Source organism: Desmodus rotundus, chromosome 7, assembly GCF_022682495.2.
Source record: "Desmodus rotundus isolate HL8 chromosome 7, HLdesRot8A.1, whole genome shotgun sequence".
NCBI classification, from domain to species: Eukaryota; Metazoa; Chordata; class Mammalia; order Chiroptera; family Phyllostomidae; genus Desmodus; species Desmodus rotundus.
The window spans coordinates 37,231,720-37,257,988 of NC_071393.1; the positions used below are offsets into that span (position 1 = coordinate 37,231,720).

Consider the following 26,269-nt stretch of genomic DNA (forward strand, 5'->3'; position numbering starts at 1 on the left):
GGGTTACCAGCTGTTTCACTGATAACTGCTTTTATCACCGGTTGTTAGCTAATTACTGAGAAATTGGAAATGCCTTGGAGAAAATGTAAAAAAAACAATATTGATATAGCTACACAAGGTTGTAAACGGGAAGTGCTGACTCCTGCAAAGATCATCGGCTCTCACAGTCTGACCTGGTATTTCCTGATGGTCAGTTCTGTACTAATATTACTACCTTTTACATGTTTTCTTCTCTCAGGGACTCCAGCCCCTACTCAAGTACTCACTCGCCCCAATTGGCCTTTCCTTGCTCTAGATCTGAGAACACAAGAACCTCGCGCTCCTGCTCCTTATGCATTCCACCCTCCCTACTTCTCCCTGCCCCCATTCCCAAACCCGCGTGCCCCAAAGTCCGGCGCGACCTCTAACCATCCCATGAATCTGCATCCTTCCCCAACCTCCTTTTCCGCTCAGTCACCGAGGTGTGCGCAGGGGCGGGGCGGCCCTGGGGCATGCTGCCGGGGACCCAGAAATCTGGGCGCCGCCCCAACAGGCCGAGGCACCTGGGGTGGCTTGGGCCCGGGGTCAAGAGAGGAGTTCTTCTCCAACGTGCCAATCGACGGCAACAGGTGGCCCAGGCTCCGGGGGGGTCTGGGAGGAAGGTCTACGCGGTCCAAGGGCGGGTCCTGCCGCCCCGCCGCTTCCCCATTGGCTCTCCTGGGCGTGGTCTGAACTTTTCAATACCGTGTCCTTCCGCCACAGAATGTAGTGCCCCCCGAATGGGCAACACGCCGGCCCGCTCCTGCCCGGGGAATTGACTGCTCACCGCGCGCACTCAGGGGGCGGGCCCGGCGAGCTGGGCCCCGGGATTGGGCAGGGGGCGGGGCGGCGGAGGGATTGCGGCTTCTCTGCAGCGGAGATAACCTTGAGGCTGAGACGGCCGAGTCGGCACTCGAGCGACGTCCCCGTAGCCTCCGAACCCCTGTGCAGTAGCTCGAGCCGGACCACGCCGGAGGTGAGCGGGGAACAGAAGCTGGCTGGCTGGCTGGCCGTGCCCCCCCAGGCCCCATCGCCCGGGCTAATGGGGCACCCCGGCTCCCACTCCGCGGCGGCGCGGCATCCTGGGCATCTCGGTCGGGGCGGGAGAGAGGAGGCTGCTCGTGCCCTTGGCCTGTTTTTTCCGAAGTCAGATGGGTCAGCCAGCCTCTTTGTGCCCCGATCCCTACCCCCATTGTGGTCCCATCCTCGCCTCCCTGCATTCCTTCCCGATCTGTGCTCCCTTCCTCCTCCCTCCCCGCCCCCGCTCGCCTCCCTCTCTAGCTCCGTAATCCTTTTCCATTCTCCCCCTCGTGTTCAACCTGCCCGTGTTCCCCTCGTTCAGATGCTTTCCGTGTAATCTCCCCAGGAAGCTCCCCCAGCTCGCGTCCCCTCCCGCCCGGGGTCTCACTGCATTCAGGTGCTGGCGCCCTCTGCATGCACACCCCCACCCCATTTATGCTCCGGCTTCCACCCCTCCCCTCCATCGCGGCCGCGGTCGCTGCTCTGCATCCTTGCCCTCCGCGCCGCGCGGTCCTCGCCCCTCCCACTCGGTTCTGGTCACGTCCGCCTGCTCCCCCGCCCCCATCTCCCATCTCCGTGCCGTCCCTTTTCCATCATGCCTTCCAGACTAGGGCTCTCCTGGAGCCGCTCGGCCCATGGTCTTAAATACAACGGTCTGCAATGGGCAGGGCTAGCCCAGGTGCGGCCAGGATGCAGCGGCGGCCCGGGTTACGTAACCCTTGGCCTTCCCCGCAGCAGCGGAAGAAAGGGTGGGCGCTCCTGGGGCGCCCCAGATTCGATGGGGTGGCCGCGGCGCTGCGCCTGCCCCTCGGGCGTCGCCAGACTCCATCCCGCCGTGGTGGGCCTGCACGTAGCGGCCGGCGCCTGGGACCGGCCCCGCGGCGTCGCCTCTGCTTCATATTGCTTAGCAGATGCGCCCCTGGGATAGAGCAGGTGTGGATTTAGCGCCAAGGACCGCATTCATTCAATAAAGCTGTATGCTAGGAGCTTTGGGGGGCAAGGGATAGAGACCGGGATAACTAGATCGACCATAGCCCACAGGGCTCACCATCTCCCTAGAGAATGAACATAGAAGTTATCACTGGTTAGTGTGGTGAAGAAGGTACGCGCTTTCTGCTTGGGGAAGAGGGGTGCCAGCAGGCCTCGCATGGTCGCATCACACTGGGTCTTGAAGATGCAGGAAATCACCTATAGGTCTGAAGGTTATTTAAAGACTAGGTCATGGAAACACACCCCTGGCTTCTCATCTCTGTTGCTCAAACCCAGAACATCGATCCTCGTGTTCAAGGGGTCCTGGCATGATGGATAGAGGCATTGGGAGGTTGTGAACAGGCTTTTAAGATCAGGTTTAACTCATTAATACACCGATAAGGAGGGAATTCAGCCTCTGGACCTCAGTTTTCCACGTGCAAACTGAGAGTAACATTTTCCTCATGATTGTTGAAAGGATTAGTTTCTATATATGCACCTACATGTATATATGTTGAATAGGCAGTGCAGTGTCTAATCTCTGGTGAGATGTTAAGAAATGACTCCAAATTTATTCTTAGTCACTGAGCAAATTAATACATAATTGAGCATGAGGGCTCATCTTCATGCCATCCCTATACACGTACTCATAGCTGATCTGTGGGAGTCTAAATACTAAGTATCTCCTGGAAACCAGTCCCCTCAGGGATCAGGTACACTGTTTACAAAGTAACATTACTAGTTACTTTGAAACTCTCCACTTGCAACAGGGGTTCTTTGGTCCCCTGAGAAAGGGTAAACCTCTGCCACAAGTGTCCAACCTGTGGCATTTGGGCTGCATGAAACCTAGGATGGCTATGAATGCAGCCCAAAACAAAATCGTAAATTTACTGAAGATATTGTGAGGTGTTTTTTTTGTGTGTGTGTGTGATTATGTGTCACAATGTATTTCATGGGTGGTCCAAAGCAACTTTTCTTCCAGTGTGGCCCAGAGATGCCACAAGGTTGGACCCGGGAAGGCAAGGGAGTTTCAGTCTTTAGTGTTTGGCTGTAAGAGTAGAAAGAAACAAACTTGCAACCCCAAGACCAAAATCTTTACATTCCACCCCCACCTGTCTGAGTTCTTTCTAGGATTTGTTCAGCCTGCTGGTAAGTGTGAAACTAGGATTGGAGGCAGGGGGCAGTAGGCCCCTCCTAGCTGTACTGGGGGTGTGGCCACTCCCTAGGGTAACTGGAGGGCTTAAGTCCAGACTCCCGCCCTGCAGCATTGTTAGCAAATAATTTGCCCTCTGGTTGTTTGCAGGTGCTGCGAGAATACAGTGGGGCTGTTGGGAGGGGCTGGGTATTTAAGCCATTGCCAGGTCTGTGTGTGGGGGCAGGGGAGGCTCTGTGGGGAAGATGACTCAACCTTTCAACTTATCCGCTTTTGAGAGAATTCTCTTCATTGGGTGAGTGGAAAACTGCACTGTGATCTTTGCAGATTTAAAAAGTCCCCTCACCCCCTTTGAGTTACATAATGAAGCCTGCATTTCCCTCAGTTAAAAATGGCTTAACTAGGTGAAAAATGGTTGGTCCAGGTCCCCAGGCTCTCTCTACAGCTTAAAGAGCAGAAGTGCGATGGCAGAGCCCCACACCCAGTCTGTGCACCCGAATTCCCAAGCCTTCTGCAGCGGGCATGGCCACCTTTGGGGATGTGGGCTGTTCATAGACATGAATAATGCCTGAAAGAATGTCCTTGAACTCATTTCTGAGTCACTGGACTGGAGCCAACATATGTGGACATTATAGTCTCTTCCCGTTTAGTACAGCTGCTTTCATTTTAAACTGCATTAGAAGTAAATAATGTTAGTGTTAAATTTAGAGTTTACCCAAGAGCATTAGTGGGTCTTTAAGAAATGCACCCCCCAGTGATTTGGCACATTTGGTAGCTATGATTAAACAGCAAGCACCTTACTGGAGTTACTTCTGTGCCTTGAATGTTGTGACATCAATGTGGGGTCACAGGAAAAGCCATTTCATTTCTTAAAGCTGATTATTTCTTAATGTTATGCAATGGAAGAAATAAGGAAATGGCTGTACGCAGGAAGGTAGAAAAAAATGTAACTCTTGCATTATAAATTCACAAGACATGGGTTTTAATTCATTTTGCTTCAGCTTTTACGAGGGCATACCAAGAGGTATTATTTTGACCAGGAACTGAGCTCAAGTATGGGAAAGTGATTCATTTGACATTGTTATTTCTGAATCATTCCAAGGATCCACATTCAAATCCCAATTAACTGGCGAGGATCCATATTCCATCTCAGTTAACGGGCACACCACGAGAACGAGTCACCCGTGTGAGCGGAGTTTTCTTGCAAACTTGTGGCCTTCTGATTTGACTGCTCAGCTCAAAGAAGTTTGCTGGGCCGCCAAGCAGTGCTGCCCCACCCCTGCTGTGGTTTGTGCCAGTCTGCACGTAGGAGAGCCAGGCTGCAGTACCACTGGCCGCCTCTGAGACTAGCCTCCCCCAATCCTGACCAGAGGCAGAGCTCTTGGGGAGCTCTAAGCCTCTATTCCTGACGTCCGCAAGCTGTGTTTGGAAGGCAGGCCGGCGCTGTGTGGGGTGGTGCCTGGACCCGCTGTGATAGGGCAGTGAGGTTACTGGCCACAGCATCGCAGAGTGTGGGGCGGCTTAGGCGGTGCGGTCCAAACATGTTTTTGTTACTTTAGACAGCCGACTCGACGAAAGGTGCCCATCAGATAGGCAAACATTTTAAAAACCTACCAGTGCAAAGCATTTTCAAAGGGGCAATAAGGCAAGAACTGACATTGCTGATGAGTTGTAAGTGGGCTCAAGCACTCTGGGGAGCAATTCAGCAATATTTAGTAAAATAGAATAGAAGCATCCTTGTGGCCCAGAAATTTCATCTCTGGACATATAGAAGCGCACACAAGAAGACATGTAATAGGAGAGTTGTTACAGTATTGAAAATCGGGGGGAAATTGGTTTAATGAGGGGGAATGGCCAACCAGTGAGGGAATACATAAATAAAGCATCTAGCAGTGCGGTAGAACAGTGTAGAAGTTTATATGAATTAACTAGATCTGCATATCAGCTGGATAGATGTGAAATGTGCTGAGTCAAAAAGCAAGTTTAATGATATTTGTGCAGGTTACTACTTAGAGCATTTTACAGGACAGCAATGTCAGGGGCTCAGTATAGATGCGGGCACTTAAATGAACTAGAAGGACACAAAATGAGTAACAGGGTGGGTGTCAGTGTTTTTGATGGGGTGTGGAGGGGCTGAAGGGGCCTGGAGATGGAGAAAAAATAAACCATAAAATTACCTTTTTTTTTTTTTTAAGTCTAAAAACATCTAGTTAAATGTTAATGGTCAGTTCTGGGTGGTAGAAATACAGATGTGAACATTTCTTTAGTTCAAAACGAAACAGAAGCAAACCTATGAAACCACCGTGGAAGACTGGTCGTACCGTTGAGGTTGGTGCTGTTGGCAGCTGGCATGGCCTTCCTTTCATGCCTCCTTTTTCTCCCGCCAGCTGTGATGCAGGGCCGCTCCCCTTTAAATGCTCAGGGCGCAGCACAGCCTGGTTGTGCCTGCCTTGGAAGGTCCCTACACCGAAGTGTGACTACCGTGCCTAGGGGCACTGCCTCATTGTCCTAAGCCTGGGAAAAGGCCCCATAACGCAGCACAGTGAAAGCGTCACCCAAACTTCTTCCTTTGGGCTGAAACAGTTCTCTTTGAGCATCTGCCATCAATCAAACAAGAACTCCCTTGTCATCCGGAGTTCTAGCCCTGAATAAATAAAGGCAAGGGCGTTTTACTTGAATCCACAGGCAGGTTCGTTTTGTTTTGTGTGACCAGGTAAAGGAGACTGCTTTCTGTTACGGGGCCTGCTGAGTGTAGAGTGGACTTCAGATTCACATCTCCCAGCTAAAAATTGCTCAACTTCCAGAACCCACTCCTTATGCCAATACACTGCCGTCACGATTCTGTCTGTTGGGATCCGTGCCCATTCACTCCAGGCCCCGCTGGGCTCTGCGGCTGGTGCGGCACCCGGTGCATCTTCCCGCTGCCATAGTTCCATGAGGGCTAGTCCTGGGAATTACATTTCCCTGCTTCACCGTCTGGGGAGAGAGCTGCTAGGGAGCAGGCTGGCGCGAATGCCTTGTCCATACGTTGTGATGCAAACTTTTTTATGGATGCTGACCTTCTGAAGATTGGGGTTTGAAAGGCCTTCGTGCTGACGTGGAGGCCTAGATACCAAACTGATACCCTGGCCAGGTAGCTCTGTTGGGTAGAGCATCATCCCAGTGCGCCAAGGTTGCGGGGTACTTCCTGGGTTAGGGCACATAACAGGAATCAACTAATGAATGTATCAAGAAGTAGAACAACAAAACCATGTTTCTCTCTCCCCCCGTCTCCCCCCTTTCTTTCACCTTCCTCTCACCCGCCTCCCCTCCGCCTCTCCCTCACCTTCCTTCCCTTCCTCTTTCTAAAAATCAATGAATAAATTTTAAAACTTGATGTCAGAGCAAGGAAGGCAACTGGCAGGCATCAGGTGCCATCATAACATCATTACTGGGCCAGTCTGTGTGGTGAGGTCGGCATCACAGCAATTTGAGGCAGAGACTCCTGTCTGGCTAAAGACTGGCTTACGCACAACAGGTTCGCAGACCAGGCCGGCTCACTGGGGCAGAGTGATTGGAGCCTTTGTGAAAGGGTTGGTGGAGTGAAGCGTGAATCTCCCAGAGCAGCTTTGCCAGCAGTACAGTCTAAGAAGTGGCATGTTGGGTATTTTTGTTTTATGAGTCCCCCCACCCCCTGGTGGTTGCTGAAGAGTAGCACAGATGAAACTATAGTGTAAGAGAACCGGAAAGCAGCTTGAGATGAGAAAGGCAAGGTGGGAGTAGGGGCCCCTGGAGCTGAGCTGTGACTGCCTGCTCTATCCTGCCAGCCCGCACTAAGGCCTCCTCCGATGGTGTCTCGTTTCTCACAGAGGAGGAATGGCTCTGAGGAAGATCCTACTGCAGGGGCTCAGGCTCAAGAACGAGGCTCCTGTACCTGGGCACAGCATTTCCCCCCGTCAGTGGCGATGCCAGGCTTCCGCTGCTGGCCGGAGGTTGGCTCTGCATGTCCGTGGCTCCCAAGGAGGAGGATGCACTCTAGTGAGTCAAGGCTGGCACAGGCCGGGCTGCATGTCCTGCCAAGCACTGTCCAGACAGTAGCATGGGGAAGGGGAGCTCTTCCCTGAGGTCGGCCCAGAGACACCAGGACTGAGGCCGCTGTCCTAGGGCTGGGAGAGTCCAGCGAGTGTTTTAGGAGAACTCGAGGTGGCTGGTGGGATTGGCAGCTTGTGCACCAGAGAAGAGGCAGGCAGGAGAGACCAGTTGGTGACCAGGGATGAGACGTGAGGTCTCTGGTTTGGTTGAGGGCCTTAGGGGCACAGGCTGAGACCCCGTGGGAGTCTGGACCCACTTGCTGAGAAGCAAGCTTTTAGCTGGTTGCTGGTGTGTATTTCCACTCAGATCCCAAGCAAATTTTTAATTTGTTATTTTTGCACCTGGTAGCCTGGGTGAACAAAAGATCAGAGCTTGTAAACCTCAGATTTAATTCAAGGTAGTGAAATAGGCTGGTGTTTGAGCCCAACGTGATTGCTTCTGCTCACGGCGCCGCCTGGTCCTGAAGGCAGGCCCCCCCCATACCAGAGCCCCTAGTCGCAAAGGCTTTGCTGGGAAGCCTGAGGACAGACTGAACAGGAAAAGAAGTTGGCTGGATTTGGGCACATAACTTAACAGGTTTTTGGCGTTGAATTTTCCCATGGACCATATTAACTTTTCTTTTTTTGCTCTGAGGTTCTGAATGCGTCAAGGTTGGTCTTCGTAAGTCAGTGGAGCTGCCCGGCTGTGACCTAGGATGGGCCTGAGATGGGTTATCTTGCCTTCCACATTTAAACAGTATTTCTGAAGTACAAAAAGCAGCAATTGCTTGATAGAACTGGGAGCTTCCCATTTGTTTTAATTCCAACACTTTTACCAGGATGCTTGTAAATATCTTGTTTTTGGAAGAGGTATATTGTAATCTTTTATTATAAAAGTATTTCATATCAGTAAATATATTAGTAAAGACTGAATTTCGCTGGACTCCTACCACCCAGATGGCACGTTAACATTTTGGCAGCTGTCCTGCCCGTCCTTTCATGTGTTTAATTTAGTGTCTCTTCCATCTGACCAGGGGGAGGGATCAGGCTCTTGTATAGAATAGCGAAGTGTCAGTCAACCGCACAATGAGAGAGACTTCACAGAAGAAGAGATCTTTGGGTATCAGGGGAGGGGATAAAGCATCGTAGAGGAGCCAGGAAGAGCTCACTTCTCCCTGCACATTTTCTGTTATCAGCATCTTGGTATTTTATTTGGGAGGCTTGTGTTTTCCTTTGTAACATACCTGGATCTCTAGAAGCATCTACCACCTGGATACCTGGTTATTAAGGTAATTTTTCTGTTACCCAAAAGAGCTTTAGTTACACTCAGCTTTACCTTAATCCTTGTACAGCTCCCCAGGGAAAACCTTACTCAGCTCCGAGCAGTCTTTGCAAGTGGGGCCAAGGAGCCACCCTGAGCCAAAAAAGCATTATGTCACCGGAAGCCCAAGTCCAGAGAACGCAAGGTATGACCTGATCATCGGTGGCCCCAGCCAGGTCTTAGAAAGGAGACAGTAATGTCTCAGGCAGGTCTAGGTAAGAGCCAGCTGATGCTTTTTAGGAAGAGTGGGGTTAGCTACTCCAATCCAGTCATTCAGATTGTATTTTATTTACAGCCCAGTCTTCAGACTGGATGGCTCTCTCCCCTTGGAGGGAGGCCCCAGCACAAGGCCCTTGTGTTTCAGCTGGCTCTGTGTGCCACCTGGTACCCCCTCCTCAGTCATGTTCCCTTAACAGTCAGACCCGCCTGAGCCCAGCTGGGTGTTCCGAAGGCTTCATAGCCCTGCTTCAACGAGAGTGCAAGTACAGAGACCCTGGCTGCCCAGGCCGTCCTGCCCAGAATTCAGCAGTTCCTCAGTGCGGGCATGGGGAAGTAGAAGTGCACCTGTGATTTTGACACAGAGGCATTAAGGCACATGAAAAGGTATTTAGCAGACACTGGGATGCGTCCGAGTGCTAGAGGTGTAGAACCACATAGGTTATAAAGGAGAGGGCTGACGATGATTCCAGGGTCTGGTGTGTGTGTATGATGGAGTTGGGAAATGCTGTGTGGAATATTTAACTGGTATCTTAAGTCCCCAGTTTAAAAGTTTTAGATTCTATAGTTGTGGACTTGCAGCCATCAGTTTCCAATAGCTGATAGAGGGTTTGCTTTCAGCTGGTCACAAAGACTTCTCAAAAATGAAGAGATGCGTTTAGATGCTTGCTCTGCCAGAGCCGCCCAAGGAGGCCAGCCAAGTCAGGGAAGAAGGAGGAGGAGAGGGAGTAAGGATTGTGTGTATGGGGGGGCAGGAGGCTTTCCTTTGGAGCCCTGAGATTTAGGACGGTGTGGGACAGGGCTAAAGGGGGGTTTGTTTCTGAGCCCGGCCTAAAGCATTGAGGCTCGAGGGGTTAGAAGGAGTAGCCCTTGGTCTAAGAACTTGAGAAAAGGGACAGACTTCTGGGGAGCGTCAGGCTTCTGTTCATACCCTTGCCTCACAGTTCTTCAAAGCGCTGGCCAGAAGCTTCTGGCTCCTTCGTCTCCAATCAGCTCACCAACTGGCTGGGTTTAGCTGTAAGTCTGCAATGAAGGGAAGCAAAGGTCAGGGAAGCTGTCAGGATTGTGACCTGGGCTGGTTAATTACCCGGAACAGACGGTCTTCGTTGCTGGGAGTGGTGCGCTTCCTGGGTGTAACTAGGGAGTCAGAATCAGAAAGTCGGTTGGGGAAAGATTCGACCAGTAACTTCAATCTCCGCGTGTTGCAGATGTGGTTGTAGTAATTTTAGAACTAGACCAGGGCCGTTGTAGTTATCCTTGGCTTTGCTTTTTGTTTTTGTTTTTAAAGAGTGATTCGAGGCTTTGTTTTAGGAGGTTTTATTTTATTTTTTAAAGATTTTTTTTTTTTAATTTATTTTTAGAGAGAAGTGAGATCAGTTGCCTCTCACACACCCCCGGCTGGGAACCTGGCCTGCAACCCATGCATGTGCCCTGACTGGGAATCGAACTGGCAACCTTTAGGTTCACAGTCCAGCCCTCACCAGCCAGGGCTATCCTTGGTTTTATGCAGATTGCTTTGCACGTCGTAAAGTCGTTCTGATCAAAAGTAGGTGTGGTTTTTAGGTACAAACTCCTGGGGTGAAAAATTTTGCATTCAGGGTTCCAGTGGGACTTTGCTTCGTGTCCAGGGACTAGTTTTTATTGCTCATCAGGAGGCTAGGACCCACTCGGGCCTAGGGTACGTGGAAGAATGAATTTATGTGGTGCTTCGGCTTAGTGAAAACCTAGGACTCCAGAGCTAAGAGGCCTGCCTGAGTGGTGGTTGTCTTCACAACCAGGAACACCACTTCGGGCTTGGGTCGGCATTGTTACGAGGCAGTGTGGGTGCCCCAGCTCATAGCAGGTGTCTGGCTTTGAGACAGCTCTTCATACAAAGGTCTAGATATACTTTGATTCTAAGCTAGGAGTCAGTTCTTTATGTCACTGAAAGGTGGTTACAGTTTTCATTTTAGGAAGCTCTTTCTGTGTGTGTGACATGATGTTATTTGCGGGATTAGCAGGAAAGCTGTCAAGGTAGAAACTAGCCCAGTGTGGGGGAGGTCTGCTTACTCTGGGTGCCTGGCAAGCACAGGCATCGAGCATGAGGTTTTAACTTGGCTCGCAGTCCGGTGAGCCCGTAGCCTAACTGGAGGAGCACCCACATGGCCAGCGCGTGCGGGGCTCCCTGTGCTTGTTGAGTTAACGAGTGAGCAGGAAACAGGCTCCTGTGCCAGGCAGTGCATTAGAGACCCAGGCTGCTCAGACTGGTCACGCCCTTCAATTCCCCTGGATGCAGGACTTCAGAAGCCATGTCGAAGCCCCACAGCGACGTCGGGACTGCCTTCATCCAGACCCAGCAACTGCACGCGGCCATGGCCGACACGTTCCTGGAGCACATGTGCCGCCTGGACATCGACTCCCCGCCCATCACGGCCCGGAACACGGGCATCATCTGCACCATCGGTGAGTGGGTGTGCCCCTCCCTCCAGATGAGCCTTCTGGAGACAGTGAGCTTTTCTCTCTGGAAAAGATTAACTGTAGCAACCCTGGGTGCTGAGCAAGATTCTCCACACAGATTCTTACAGGAACTCAGATCATAGAAGGTTGCAATAAAGAGTTAGTACGCTTTACGTTTTCCGCTAGAGGTAAAGTTTAGAGGGCATCTTCCTTAGCAAGTCTGCCTAGGAGCCTCACCTAGGAGCCTAGGAAAGCTCTTTTTGCCTTTCTCTGTGCAACCAAGATCCTGTGGTTGGACATCTGGCTGGGCTTTGGGGACAGCAAAAGGTGAGCTGGGCTTCTAGGCTTTCCTGCTGATAGATGGGAGCCTGCAGAATTTGAAGGAAATAGAAGTGTCCCCCTAAATCAAGAAAGGGGGACTAATACCATAATAGCCATGCATGTGGCTTTTTAAAAGAATGTTGAGCTGTTTAGGGGAAGAAAAGTATATGGGAGGGAAAATATCAAGAGTTCTTTAAATCTAAGCAAGTTTAAAGTATTAAGACTTACATCTTTAGAACATTTTTACTAGGCCCAGCTTCCCGATCGGTGGAGATGCTGAAGGAGATGATTAAATCTGGAATGAATGTGGCTCGTCTGAACTTCTCTCATGGAACTCATGAGGTGAGCCTCGGCTGGGCCTTTCGGCCCCTGGGATGGCTTGAGGAAGTAGGGGTTGGGGGTGCAGTGTGTATTTAGCCACAGTGGACCAGGCAAGGACGAGACTGGGAGTTAACAGCCAATGCAAAGATAGCCTTCACTAGCTTGTCCCTACTCTCCTTTCCTCTCCTCCTGCCGTCCCAAGTGGCCGTGTCTCCGTAAACAAAGACGACCGTCTTTGTCATTAGCCATGCTTTTCCCATACACCTGTGCTACCACTAGCCCGCACAAAGGAGAGTGGAGGCTTCTGCTGGAAACCTCTCTGAGCCATCAGGTTCTGGGCCATAGGGCTTGACACTCCCACCCCAGGATTTCCGGGAGAGCTCCTGTTGCAGTGACAAACCAAAAGGTCACCATGCAGATTGATTCTGGCCTAGTTTAGACCCAAGATCACTGGGCAGGTCCAGGAGAAGGGTGTTCACTTGGCAAGTTAAGGACTGAGTCTAAAGCACTAACACTGTCTGACAGTTTGTACATCATCAGCATTGTGTCCCCAGCCTCTCCCTTCCCAGGGGTTCTGGTGCGTGAGGATAAAACTAAGTCATAATACTTCCCCGAGAGCCTGGTAGGATTGTTTCAGTGCTTGGGCTGTTGACGAGCTGACTTGGCCTGTGGGCAGAGACAAGGTCCATCTTGTCCTAGGGACAAGGTGGCAGGTATCGGGAAGTCCTCATTCCTGCTTGTGTCCCGAAGTCCATAACAAACTCATTTTGAGGACTATAGGGGCTCCGTGAGGGACAGTGCCTTTTAGAAACCTTCAGGCTCAACAATAGGCCCTGGGATTTCGCACCAGCATTGACAGAGGAGTAATGGATGAGGCCATTTTTCCCACCCTTGACTTCTGTGCTTCCTGTTCAGAATAAAATGCTGCCCTGTAAGGGCAGGCAGCGAGGGGTTGCCCTCTGGCATTTGGAAGTTGGTATTAAGTTTAGACTAAAAATAAAGCCTCAGGAAGAGCAATTCAAGAAGTGAATTTCTTCTTTCTGGAAACATGAGACGCTGCATCGTTGGTTCCCCAACACACGTTCCATAAACAGCCTATGGCCTGGCAGGTAGCCGGCCTCCAAATGTCATGGGGGCCTGACCAAGTTCGGAGGAACTGCTCAGCAGGCACCTCAGGCAGGTTAAGACACATCTGCAGTGGCATTAAGTAATTTCCCAAAGGTGGGGGGGGGCCCTCAGCAGGAGTCACTGGGAATTAGCACCAGAGTTAGCTTCGCCCAAAGAGGGAGCTGAAGACATCAGTGAAGGTGGGTTCGCTATTGATCCCTACTGCCGGATCTGGGATCCAGGGTCTCCTGTGTTCAGGGGAAGGAGCAGAAATAGACTTTGAGAAGCTGACCTTTAACTAGGCTCGATAGCCTCTTCCATCCAGTAAAATAACACCGCACGCCCTGAAAAGGCACGAGGGCAAGTGCTGTCTGCTGCACCTGCTCGGGGATTTGCGTTTTAACTGCAAGAGGCATTTGGAGATAATATGTGCTGTAAACTCTTATTCACAGATTAAAATTAGGATTAAAAAAAACAAAACAAAACACAAAACAAGTCCCTCTTGTGGGTTTGTTTTAAGTTTTTGACCAGGATAGGGTTGTCCCTGGGTCTGGGTATTGGCAGCGGATCTGAAATTGTTCTGATACAATATGACGTGATGTGAACAAGTTTTAATTTGACACTGTAGCTTTGAGTCGAACAGTAATGACAAATGGAAAAAGAGGGAGGGCTTAAGAGAGAAGATTAAGGCCAGGATTTGTTGCAAATGAGAACTAGAAGTAGCAAAGGGCAGCCCAGAGAAGGGCACGTTCCCACCCCTCCCTATTCCACCGCTGCCTCTAATCGGACTCTAGAAGGTAATTGTGAAAACAGGCCTGTGTGACCTTCGCAATTGGCCACTGTTTGTTTAGCTTGGGTTACTATTATCTTACTTAAATAACTCTGAGTTTGAGTTGTAGCTGGAATCAATAGAGAACAGGCTCAGAATTACCAAATCTGTTCATCTAACATTGACTGATAGACCAATATTATCCAAACATAAGTCTGGCCCTTTTACTCCTGTTGTCTGCTTGCCTTTTTTTAAAAAAAAAATACGAGTTCTGAGGAAAGGAGGGTTGATAAGGGGACACAGGCTTCTTTTATGTAAAGATATGTTTACACCCATGCCTTTAATGGGTTTTGGTGGCAACACTCTGAAAAGTTTCTAAGATTTGTCCTCGAGTGAGTGAGAGTGTGCCGTGGTAGAAGTGGGTGGAAGCCAAGAAGGCCACACTTGGCAGGGAGAGGGGACTTGGTGCGTGAATGGGGTGGGGGTGGAGACGGCCCGAGTGTCCGTAGGTCTTCCCTGAGCAACCAGCTCCAGCGCTGGATCCTAGTGTGTGGGAGCACACTTATCACTCCTCCCCCTTCCCCCAGTACCATGCAGAGACCATCAAGAACGTGCGCACAGCCACAGAAAGCTTTGCCTCCGACCCCATTCTCTACCGGCCAGTTGCTGTGGCCCTGGACACTAAAGGACCTGAGATCCGAACTGGGCTCATCAAGGGCGTGAGTATCCTGGGCAGAAGTGAGAAGGCAGGTGCAGGAGTCGGGAACCCACAGGTGTCCTTAGCTGTCTCTGCCCTGCTGGGAGCCGCATTCCTCAGAGTTTAGGTCTATAAATGAGGGTTTTATTCATCACTGTAAAAAAAGGTTGATTTAATCTACTTGGCTAAAAAACAATACCAAAAAGGAACCTTTTCTACTCTAAAACACCACTTCCAAATTTCTACTTATGAGGAGTAATTTATCTCTTTTCCTCTATCATTAAATAGCATAACTAAACATTGTGGGTTTTTCTGGGGTTACTTCCTTGAAATCTGCTAAGTTAGACAATGTGATTATTTATTCCCAAGGGAAAAGCCTTTATTGTTACTTCTACTTGCGATTGGAGCGTTGTTCCCTGGAGGAAAGCGTTCCTTTCCCTGCCAGGAGGGCCTGGTCTCTCAAGTTGGGGCTCGTGGCTTGTTCTCCTGTCTGCAGAGTGGCACCGCAGAGGTGGAGCTGAAGAGAGGGGCCACTCTCAAGATCACTCTGGATGATGCCTACATGGAGAAGTGTGACGAGAACACCCTGTGGCTGGACTACAAGAACATTTGCAAGGTGGTGGAAGTGGGCAGCAAGATCTACGTGGATGATGGTCTCATTTCTCTGCAGGTGAAGGAGAAAGGTATGTTTAAACCCGGCTCCAGTCGCTAAATTTTCTGGATACCAGGAAGAGAGGAAGCTTGTTTGGCTCATAGGAAGATAGGTCTGTATTCTCAGGAATTCCCTTTATAATTCCTTAGCCACAAAAACTGACTTCAGTGCTGTTTAGTCATGCTTTTGGGGAGCATATATGATTTCTTTGTATGCATCCTCACTACTCCGGGCTGTCTGCTTCCTTCTTCCCTCCCTCAATGTGATACAGGCAGGACTCCAGTGTGTGGGAATGACAGCTCATATTTCAAGTTCCAGGCACTGTTCTAAGCATTTTAAGTGATACTTTGTTTAAATTTACGAGTGGGTATTATTCACACTTGCCAGGTGAGGAAACTGAGGCACAGAGTGGTTGGTTGACCTGCCCAAGGTTGCACAGTTAGTGGAACTGGGATTTGAACTCTGGCAGTATGGCTGCAGGGCCCGCAGTGTGCTGCTTCCCAGTTCACTGTCCTGGGGATGAGGCAGCAGCTTTTCACTTCTTCCCTTCCTGTTGAGGACATGTGCTCATTGATCTGCCTCTCCACCTACTCCATCTCATGCAGGTGCTAACTTCCTGGTAACTGAGGTAGAGAATGGTGGCTCTTTGGGCAGTAAGAAGGGTGTGAACCTCCCTGGGGCTGCCGTGGACCTGCCTGCCGTGTCAGAGAAGGACATCCAGGATCTGAAGTTCGGGGTAGAGCAGGATGTAGATATGGTGTTCGCATCTTTCATCCGCAAGGCATCCGACGTCCACGAAGTCAGGAAGGTCCTGGGAGAGAAAGGAAAGAACATCAAGATAATCAGCAAAATCGAGAATCACGAGGGGGTTCGGAGGTGAGCGCCCCACCGTCTGTCCCCCGTCCCTTAGCCCCAAACCAGCTCTCTAAGAACCAGGTGCACCCTGTGAGTTACCTGGCTGAACTTGCTCCAGACCCACTGAACCAGACTATCTGAAGGGGTGGGGGATGGAAAGCATCAGTACTTCAAAAAACAAAACAGAAAAAGTGATTACCAGGTTACGAGGGTGCCAGCATCTTGACAGAGGCCTAGGCACTGGTCTTGGAGGGACAGGGTCACTGCTCACAGGGTCGGGGCCATCGTGCTGTGCTGCTGTGTCTGCTGGAATGTGGGGGCCCAGAGGGAAGGCAGCAAACTATGAGGAAGGGACCGTGTGGAAGCTAAAGGTTACAGCCTCCGAATCTTCACTGAGAAAGCAGCTGGCATGTGGTTCTCTTTTAGGCTTAGGTTGTCCCAACGCAGCCCACCATCTCCCCAGTGCTCACCAACTAGAGCCAAGTGATTGTGGCCAGCTTGGTGACGTCTGTCCTTCTCTCCTTCTCTGGCTTCCTGCTAGAAACACAAGTCCTAGCAGATAAAACCCTACTGGGGGTGTGCAACCTTGTGGCATCTCTGAGCCACACTGGAAGAAGAGTTGTCTTGGGCCACACGTAAAATACATTGCGACTAGTAATCACCAGAAAAATCTGACCATGTTTGAAGTGAATTTAGGATTTGTGTTGGGCCGCGTTCACAGCCATCCTGGGCTGCGTGTAGTGCAGACCCAAGACCTGTGGATTAGACGTGTGCTTGTGGAGAGTGGAAGGAGCAGCCCCACTCACTGTTACGACCTTGCTGTCCTCGGCTTTGTGTATATGTCCTTTGTAACAGGCAGTTTGGGGTCCTCCCTCTGCCATCCTGATAAGCCATCTGACCTTGGCCTTTGGCTAGGCAGATCCGTATGTCTGCTTCCCTTCAGCAAGTTGGAGGGGGGCTGCCTCACAGAACAGACCTCAGGCGTCCTTGGCTGGAAGAGGCCATTGGATCCTTGTATTGGTAGCTATACACAGACAGGCCTTAGTTTTCCTTTCTGCCTTGGAAATGTTGATTGCAGTGGAGATGGCAGAGAGACCTCAGGAGGGGCCTCATAAATGCAGATGGAGAAGTGAGCCCGTGGAGCTGGAGAAGGGAACCTTGCCCCCTCCCCTGTCCCCCGTGAAGGATCCATACTAGTGTTGAAGAACCTACTCAGCAGGCTGTTGGGCCCCTTTGGGGGGCACGAAGGTAGCTGACATACTCCGCCGCCTCCACACATCCACCGTGACATCATGGGTGGCTGTTCTGCAAGGATAGCTAAGCCTGAGAAACCTGGGAAAAGATTCTTTGCATCACCGTATTGGTGGCTCCTGTTCACGTGACCTGTCTCTTTCTACCCCTGCACCCACTCAGGTTTGATGAGATCTTGGAAGCCAGTGATGGGATCATGGTGGCCCGTGGGGACCTGGGCATTGAGATCCCTGCAGAGAAGGTGTTTCTTGCTCAGAAGATGATGATCGGGCGGTGCAACCGAGCTGGGAAGCCTGTCATCTGTGCCACGCAGGTGTGCTCCTCTCCTCAGTACACATGCTTGCCCTGGTCTCTTCCACACACCCTTCCCCATGTCACAGACACATACACACACATCCCCGCCCCCGCACACCTACACAGAGCCGTACTGTGCACCCATGCTGTCCGGGGATCCAGCTTGCAGTCTTTCGTCTCTGAACACGGCCTGGGCCACGTCTCACTGGTGGTCTGTCCTCTCTCAGATGCTGGAGAGCATGATCAAGAAGCCCCGTCCCACCCGGGCGGAGGGCAGCGATGTGGCTAATGCCGTCCTGGATGGAGCCGACTGCATCATGCTATCTGGGGAGACAGCCAAAGGGGAATACCCCCTGGAGGCTGTGCGCATGCAGCACCTGGTGAGTGGGTAGGGCTTGCGCATCTCCTGGGCTCGGGCTTGGGCTGGGGTGGAGGCAGCTCGGTACACAGCCTGTTAGGCTTCTGCACCCACATCTCTGTTACCTTTCAAATCATAATAAGAGTGTGGAGGTGTGTGCTGGGGGATGTGTATTTGGTTTTTTTCTGTTCTACCTTCCCTTCCCATGGCCCCCTTCCTATTTCCTTTTGTTTTGGAGGCTTCTCTTTCATCAGACATAGCCCAGTCACTCTGGCTCCTTCCCTTGGCTCACGTACTGGGATAATTGTGCCTCTTCCTCTGGACGGCCCAGAGGACCTGAGGTCCTCTGCCCTACTCTGGAAAAGGCCAAGGACTCCAACTCCTAGCCATCCTCTTCATTTGGCTTCTATTTTGACTCCCCACCTGTCCCACAGACAGGTGCCTCCCCAACAGGGGCCTCTGGGCCTGCTCTGGAGGCCCCTGTCCACACTGAGCTGACTGTGAGCTGGCTTTGCATGGTGCCTGCAGCTGGACCTGCTGTGCTGAACTGTTGCACTCATCTGGACTCAGAAGTGGGCTTTGAGTGACAGGTGACAGGTCCACAAATAGAGACAGGTAGAAGGATGGCTGATCCTGGCTGGCCTTGTAGTGAGAGCATGTGGAGGTGTCCTGGAGGTGACTCTCCTTTTTCCCCAGGAACCAGGCAGGCTGTTCTGCTCTGCCGCTGCCCAGCTGCTTCTCATAGCTCGGTGCTTGGACCTTCCCCCCTGTCTGCTGCAGCTCTAGAGCTTACTAAAGAGTTAGCATAGGGATCCACTACCAGGGTTACTCATGCCTGGGACAATGAGTGCTACAAATTAACTTTCTCACACTAGTCCTAGGTCAATGTTTATAACGTGTAGCTCAGTAGCCTTGTCTCTTATCCTGAAGAGACAAGGTTTTTCTTTAACCTTCCTATTCCCCTTCGGTCAACCGAGGAGCCCATGCCATCTGTGTGACACTTCCTCTCCTGCGTTCCCCCAAGTTGAGAACCACCCCCAAGAAAGAACGTCTGGACTATATATCTCCCCTTTCCTCTGTCATTTTCTGTGTGTCCAATTATTATGCATAACCGTCTTCTGGAGAAGACTGTCACTTACAATTTAACACCTTTTCTGTGGTGAACCAAGACATCTTGACTAAAGTTGTCTTCTGGGCTGTCTTCGCGGGTGTCCCCAGGAACCCTGAGCCCCTTCGCAGGCCTACTGCCCCAGTGCTGGGACACTGCTTTGTCTCTCCCAGGAGACAGTAGGCCTCGGCCCAGTCATGCCTGGAGGGCCTGCTGGTGTATTTGTGGGTTTCTCCACACATCCTTCTCTCTAATTACCTTGCTCAGATGCGTGGCCTCAGGGAGAAGAGTGATCTAGTTTACCGAGCCCCTGAACCGTGCTGGGGCTTCCAAGTGTCTGTGGGCAAATCGTGTGGCCTCTCAAGGCCTTATCTGTAAAATGAATTAGTCGGGATGTGTTTAATTATACACTTGCCGTTAAATATTCACTGCAGTTATTAAATGTCTGATAAGTACCTGTGGAGATTGAGGTGATCTTTATAGCCCCTATGAGAAATAGATATCACATCAATTCACAGATGAGGGTTACACGATGATAAAGCCTGAGTTTGGACCCAGATCTGGCTGTCAGGCCGGTGCTGTGTCCTGCAACACAGGACTTTATCTCACAGGACACAGGGCCAGATTTGGGGTCAGAGACTAAGAATCAGGCTCTGTGCTCTCACTTCCATGTCCAAGTTTTCCAGACTCCAGTCCTTTCTTACAACAGGTGGACACCTTAGAGCCGCAGGGCTTGGACCACATGGCCCGGCTCGAAAGATCAGTTATGGCGTCCAGGCCAGGTGGGGCCAGCCTCTCCTTTCCATATCCCTAGTTAACACTGGCTGACAGCTTCCCTTAACTGTGCCGCTTTCTCCTCTGTCACCCGATGCAGTCAGTGACCTGTGACTAAGGGCTGGGCAGTGCCAGGTACGGTTCAGCTCCTGCCCGTCCTGTCCTGTCCTGTCTTTCGGGCCGCATGCCTTCCATTCTCGCAGAGAGAAAACCTTTAACCCTGTGAACCCTGCCGCTCGCCTCCTTACGCTGCCAAATTAATGAGATGGTGTTGCTGATTCTGCCCTCACCTGTTACTCCCTTCAGATGCCGGTGATTGCATTGTAATCCTCTAAAACTTAAATTTGCTTTCTAATTGTGGGTATTATCTGAGCAGGTGGTCTGTAAATAACTCAGTGGCTTTCTCAGGACTTGTAATTGTTAGATTTTAATCAGATGTCTTGTTAAACTTGCCTGCCTGCTTCCACGGGCATCTGTCTCCACGTGGCTGTTCTGTGTACCCTCCCAAGCTCGCCAGTGTCCTACCCTCCTGCTTAGGATGCAGCCGGGCCGCGTGGTTCTGGCTGTGGGCGAGCCCAGCTTCTCAGCGCTGCTCCGTGCGTCTCTGCGGTGGGCCGTCGGAAAGCTCCGACGCACCCCTGCGCCCGAAGCCCAGGGAAGTGCTCCATGTGTGCATGGAGGCTGGGCAGAAATCCCTGGGGAACCAGACAGCCACGTGAGGAGAGGGCCTGCCCGTTCCTTCCTGTAAGCTGTGTCACAAGGCAGTGTGGTCAAGTCCTGCCAGGGTGCGGCCTGGGCCCGGCCCGAGCATGTTTCCACACTAAGGCGCTAGAGCCCGCCCGCCGCCATACTGTCTCCCTCCACTCCCCGCCCCCCCTTCAAAAGTTCCTTCGGAATGGGAGGACCCGTGCCCCCTCTGATGGAGGGAAGACCCAGCCGTTGAGCTGGAAATTCTCCACATAACCCTGAGTAGGTTTGCACCACCCTGCCTCTTTGCATCTGCTTGAAGGATAGATTTAGCCAATTAACCTAAGGTTACCTTCTTCTCTGATTAATTCCCCATTCTGTCTTTCCATGTTGTTGTCTCTCTTTTCTTCCCCCTCCTCCTTCCCTCTTCCTTGCCTCCCCTTCCCTCTAAACCTTACAGATAGCTCGGGAGGCTGAGGCAGCCATGTTCCACCGCAAGCTGTTTGAAGAACTTGTGCGAGGCTCAAGTCACTCCACAGACCTCATGGAAGCCATGGCCATGGGCAGCGTGGAGGCCTCTTATAAGTGTTTAGCGGCAGCTCTGATAGTTCTGACGGAGTCTGGCAGGTAGGGCCTTCCAGGCAGGTAACCCTGTAGGATAACCAGCCTCTTGCTCCAGCTGCTCTAGAAGACAGCCAGGGCCCTGGGCTCAGAGCCCCTTTTGTCACCTGCAGGAAGCCAGCCAGGGAGCTCAGGGCAGGGCAGAGCCAAAGGGCCTCTCAGCTCGGTAGGCACAGGTGGCATCATAGGCACCTGGTGAGGGACTGGTTCCCGTGGGTCTTTTGTTGCTCGGCTCAGAACCTGCAGCGATGGGGCTTCTCTTAGCCCGTGCACCCAGGGACACGTTCCTCATCAGCTGTCTATGGGACTCTTTCCCCTCCCTCTCCCATTGCAACACGGCTCTGACAAAGCTCTGTCCCCCCTCGTCCCTCTGGACGGATGTTGCCCCCCTAGATTGCCCGCGAGGCAGAGGCCGCCATCTACCACTTGCAATTGTTTGAGGAACTCCGCCGCCTGGCGCCCATTACCAGTGACCCCACAGAAGCCGCCGCCGTGGGCGCCGTGGAGGCCTCCTTCAAGTGCTGCAGTGGGGCCATAATCGTCCTCACCAAGTCTGGCAGGTAGGACGTGGCAGTGGCTCCTGGAAATGCCCTGCTCAGTGGCACAGGTCCATGGGGGTCCTGGGAGCAGCGCGTTGAACGGTGCTCAGGTAGCACTGAGCCAAGGTAAGACCCTGCTGCCTGCCACCTGGACCCTGCAAGGAAGGAGCTCCTTTGGCCGCCCTCTGGGGCCCAGGAATGAGCAGCACCCATTCCTTGGGCTCAGAGGACTCCGGGCAGCACTTGTGAAGTATGGGGGACCATTTGGACCCAAAGCAAGTCTGCACATTAAGATGAACTAGAGACTTCACTGCATAGCTGCAGACAGATAGTTGATTACTTGGTATTTAAAAGCTGGTCCTAAAGTAGCAGAAGACCACCAGCTTTGATTATTTCAGTTACTGTGTGCTCTTTAAAAGTTCGTTTTGGAAAAACAGTGACATGCTGTTTGGTCAGTGCATGTCCGTCTCTGTCTTTGAACTCGGAAGACATTGCTGGCTCAGGAAAGGTCACCGTGTTGTCATGCAGCCAAGCTTAGGCCTGTGTTGGGCCACTGACTTGGGACCCCTTCCTAGTCTTGGACATTGAGTTACCATCCTTCACAGCCCTGGTCTCGGGGCGTGCTCCTCGTCCCTCCCCACGAGCAGCTGGGGTTTCTTGGAGGATGAGCCGGATGGGCAGCCCCTGTGCGCCGAGGGGCAGCAGGGGAGCCGCCTGCAGACTCCAGATCTGTGCTGATTCCCTCAGCGGAGCGGTTAGGATCGGCAGCTCCAGAGATTGGGGTTGACCTTTATGAAAAGGTCCAGCCTTCGCTATTTGACTATTTTTAGCTCCAGTCTCCTGGGATTTCAAACTCAGCCCATCCTGACTTCAGCAGTTACTTCCTTCTGAAAGTCTTGCGTGGAGGCCAGGCCGTAAGCAGGGCATTCTCTGCTGTAAAGTGGCTTAAGTTTCCTTGACACCTGTTGAGTGTCCTCAGAGCTTGCCTTCTGGGGCCCAGTCCCTCCTTCATTCTCTTCCCTGACTCCTGAGACACATCTATAAGTGTATGTATACAGGAAGCACCCAGCACCAGGGCTTCAGAGGGACCCCTACCTTCCAAAGGAACCTGCACAGGCAGAGCCTCCCACACCAGCACTTCCAGCTCCTTCTTGCCCCTGGGTAGCATCCAGATTTCTCAGCCTCACTTAGCTCCTCAGGTTTGACTCGATCTCTAGAACTCAGTTGCTGGGACTGTTTCAGGGACCTGGAGGATGTGTAGGGCGGGGCAGGGCCCACTAGTAGGGAAGGTGGCTTGCACTGTCGATTCCCAGGGAGTGGCAGGTCTGTTCCTGTTCTTTGCAGATGTCGAGAGTCAGGTGCTATTCACATGCTGCTTGGCTTATAGAGTTACTGGCATCAAGAGAAGTGGGTGCTGGTGAGGCTAGGCCAGGGCTGCCTCCCTGTGCCAGAATGGAAACATTCGGAGGGGGCATTCTGCCAGCTGTGGGCCCTGTGGGGAAAGTGGGTGAGACCGACCATGCTGGGTCAGTAGGATCTGGGGCCCTGGTCTGAGGGGAGGGGTGGAGGGCAGATGAATCACACAGCTATGAAGAAGAGTAATGTGCTGTGGAGGAAATAGGACGAGACACTGCCCTAGCAATGGGGGCAGTTTCTGGCTCCCAGGGTGGGGTGCCCAGGGAGCAGATGCTGAAATGGCCAGAGAGCCTCAGGCTGGCATAGTGAGCTGGATCAGAGGGTAAGCTGTCGAGGCCCCTGAGGGGCTTCCTGGGAGGCTTCTGGGACACTGTTTAAAGATCTCTGTGGCTTGTCTTTATCCCATCCGTAGGTCTGCTCACCAGGTGGCCAGGTACCGCCCCCGTGCCCCCATTATCGCTGTGACCCGTAATCACCAGACAGCTCGCCAGGCCCACCTGTATCGTGGCATCTTCCCCGTGGTGTGTAAGGACCCAGTGCAGGAGGCTTGGGCTGAGGACGTGGACCTCCGGGTGAACTTGGCCATGAATGTTGGTATGTGGCTGGCAGCAAGGGCTGGAGCCTGGGGTGGGGCTGCTTGCACACGGGGCTCCCTGGGACACAAGGGAAGGGGGAACGTGCAGACCGTAGGGTGCAAGAGCCCTGGCTGCTCTCATTGGGAACCTTCTCTTTGATTCCTCTGTCCCCTGCCTTGATGTCCTGGGCCGAGCCCAGGAGCGGGGAGAGAGGACTTTGTGCTGCGGAGCTGAGCGGCCCGTTTTGTCTCCTCGCTCTTCCAGCCCAGGCCCCAAAGCCAGAGGGTCCTGGACAGTCAGGACTGTTCGTTCTTTGGCATCTTGTTACTGAGGCTTTTTAACAAAATTGGTCAGAGCTCCTGCGCTTGCACCGTTGGGTGGCGCACACAGATTGTGTGCTGACAGGGACTTTGTCCCTGTGCAAGTATAGGATGCCATGGGATGAGAGGAAGCAGCTAGCTCTGACCTCAGGCAAGGCTCTCTACCCCTCGAGTATGAAATGAATGATGCCCAAAGGGCCCTGCCAACTCCCCTATCTGAAGGGTAAGGAAATCTCAGGACTGCCCTCATCCCTTTGGCCTGGGCTGAGGCTAGTGCCACCTTGTGGTGTAAAAAAGTAATAGCCAGCCCTGCTTGCTGTCTCTGGGTTGTGGGGCAACGTCCCAGGTTCATACCTGCCTCACTTAGCACTGACTCACTCGCTTCCCTTCTCTTCCTTCAGGCAAGGCTCGGGGCTTCTTCAAGAAGGGAGACGTGGTCATTGTGCTGACTGGCTGGCGTCCTGGCTCTGGCTTTACCAACACCATGCGTGTGGTGCCTGTGCCGTGATGGGTCCCAGAGCCCCTCCAACCCCTGTCCCATCCCTTTCCCCCAACCCATCCATTCGGCCAGCAATGCTTGTAGTGAGTGCTCACTTAGGGCTGTAGTGTGGCACCGGTGGGCTGGGACACCAGGGAGGGAGATTAATGCCCCTGTAAAACATGGCTCCTTTTAAGACCCTGCTCGGGTGAGGTAGCCCAGAGCTAGGCTGCCCATCTTATGGCCCCACCCAAGTAAGAGAGGCAGGGGTGCAGGACTGAGGCTCCAGAGCTTAACGTAGAGGGCGACAGCTGCTGCTGCTCCTCCTCTGTGCAGTCCCCCCGGTTCCTGTAGAAGTGTACACGCAGAGAGCCCCCTCGTCTGGGGTCGGGAGATAGCCAGCTAGAGAAGGCACTAGTTCCAGTGTCCACAGACTCTGGCGCTGACGTTCACTTGCTTCTCCAACCCTGTCAGCCTTCCCCACTCCTGCCTTCTTGTGCACCTCTTTAAGTTCCTGCACTCGACTCAGCTGTCACTGCAGACAAACACTCCACCCTCCACCTTCATTTTCCCCACTCCAGCTGCCTCCAGGCCTGTTGCTGTAGAGCCTACCTGTATGTCAATAAACAGCAGCTGAAGCACCTATATTGCCTCGCTTTTCTGGTGGGGGTGGGGGCTGGTGCTTGCCCTCTGAGTAGGGTGAAAATGGCATGGGCCTCGAGGCTCCTGTTGGAGGCTCCCAAATAGCTCAGGCCACCTGTTACCCACCCTGTCCGTCTCCACAGTGCAGGAGTGCAGCGAAGCAGCAGCTGACTCTCTTGCATGGGTTACCCCCTTCAGGACTCTGGGAAGGTGTGCTGGCTGTAAAAAGCTGCAGCTGATGCCCTGGCTGGTGTAGCTCAGTGGATTGGACTGAGTACATGGGCCTGTAGAAGCAAGGGGTCGCTGGTTTGATTCCCAGTCAGGGCGCATGCCTGGGTTGTGGGCCAGGTCCCCAGTGGGGGATGGGGCGCGAGAGGCAACCACACACTGATGTTTCTCTCCCTCTCTTAAAAAAAAAAAAAAAACAAAAACCTTGCAGCTGGATTATTGCTTATTTGAACCAAAGATGAGAGGACAGTGACAAGAGTCTGTCTCCTGCTCTGGTGGGTAAACTGGGAGTGAAGTGGCCCTTGCCCTGCCCTCTTAGCCTTTCAGGCAGTAGAAGCCCGGGAGGGGAGCTGTAGGATGAGACCTGCTTCCGTTCCCAATTCCCAGAACAATTTCAGACCTGGTTTGTGCCCCTTCTGTCTGCCAATGCCCTCCCTCCATGGTACAGCTGGGGCAAGGAGGTGGGAGAGTTTGGGGAATGGAACTGAACCCACCATGTACCTTTGCCCTCGCCTGACCTACCTGGTTGGTGGGGATAGGAGGGAAGGGGCCTGTAGGCCGCAAGAGTTGGGGAGATCTGCGTGTGGGGAGATTCTGGAGGCCCAGTTCATTGTCACCCCACCAGCACCACCAATCTCAGCCCTTCTGCTTCTACAGGCTCCCCCCACTCTTCATCTGGCCATCTTCATTCTTTCCCAGGCTCCTTTAAAAGCTCTGCCTGGGCAACACTGAAGTTTCCAATTCTAGGAAAAGTGCATGAAAGCATTCTAGGTCCCTGTTTGTCGACTGTCACGTTTATCGTGCCTCTGGTGCAGAAAGAGGTTGAAAGCCACCCTGGAGTTCAGTGTTGGGAGGAGGGCTGGACTCAGTTGCTGCAGAGAACGCCGAGCTCCGAGACTGGGAGGGCCTAATTGGAAGAACGAGGAGACGACCCAAGGCCCTCACAGCGAGGGGGGTGAGAGGTACAGACCCGAGTAGTCGCGGGATCTGCACGGGCTGGATCTGGAGAGGGGAAGCACCAGCCAATGGGCAGGGCTCGTCCGTGCTTGCAGCCAATGGGCGGGAGGGGGTGGA

The 26,269-nt window shown here is 52.5% G+C and overlaps 1 protein-coding gene across 2 annotated transcripts; it reads left to right on the forward strand.

The window, feature by feature from the left end:
* The first annotated feature begins 836 nt into the window (after positions 1–836).
* On the forward strand, positions 837–24,968 carry PKM (pyruvate kinase M1/2). Of its 2 annotated transcripts, none has more exons than XM_024557365.4 (11): positions 837–994; positions 11,022–11,188; positions 11,754–11,845; positions 14,288–14,419; positions 14,894–15,080; positions 15,655–15,925; positions 17,318–17,468; positions 17,677–17,829; positions 20,837–21,003; positions 23,365–23,546; positions 24,249–24,968. In XM_024557365.4, the coding sequence occupies exons 2-11, from the start codon at positions 11,035–11,037 to the stop codon at positions 24,353–24,355; spliced, it is 1,596 nt and encodes a 531-aa protein (XP_024413133.2). In that variant the 5' UTR covers positions 837–994; positions 11,022–11,034; the 3' UTR covers positions 24,356–24,968. The 2 variants fall into 2 exon arrangements, with proteins under 2 accessions (XP_024413133.2, XP_024413135.2); XM_024557367.4 differs by lacking the exon at positions 20,837–21,003 and adding an exon at positions 21,391–21,557.
* Positions 24,969–26,269: the final 1,301 nt, after the last annotated feature.

What these genes read in the sequence shown, in the direction of transcription:
- PKM (XM_024557365.4), top strand. Translation starts at nt 11,035, where the DNA reads ATGTCGAAGCCCCACAGCGACGTCGGGACTGCCTTCATCCAGACCCAG. An exon ending in GAACTGGGCTCATCAAGGGC is followed by an intron (nt 14,420 to 14,893) that starts GTGAGTATCCTG and finishes TCCTGTCTGCAG; the next exon opens with AGTGGCACCGCAGAGGTGGA. An exon ending in GAACTTGGCCATGAATGTTG is followed by an intron (nt 23,547 to 24,248) that starts GTATGTGGCTGG and finishes CTCTTCCTTCAG; the next exon opens with GCAAGGCTCGGGGCTTCTTC.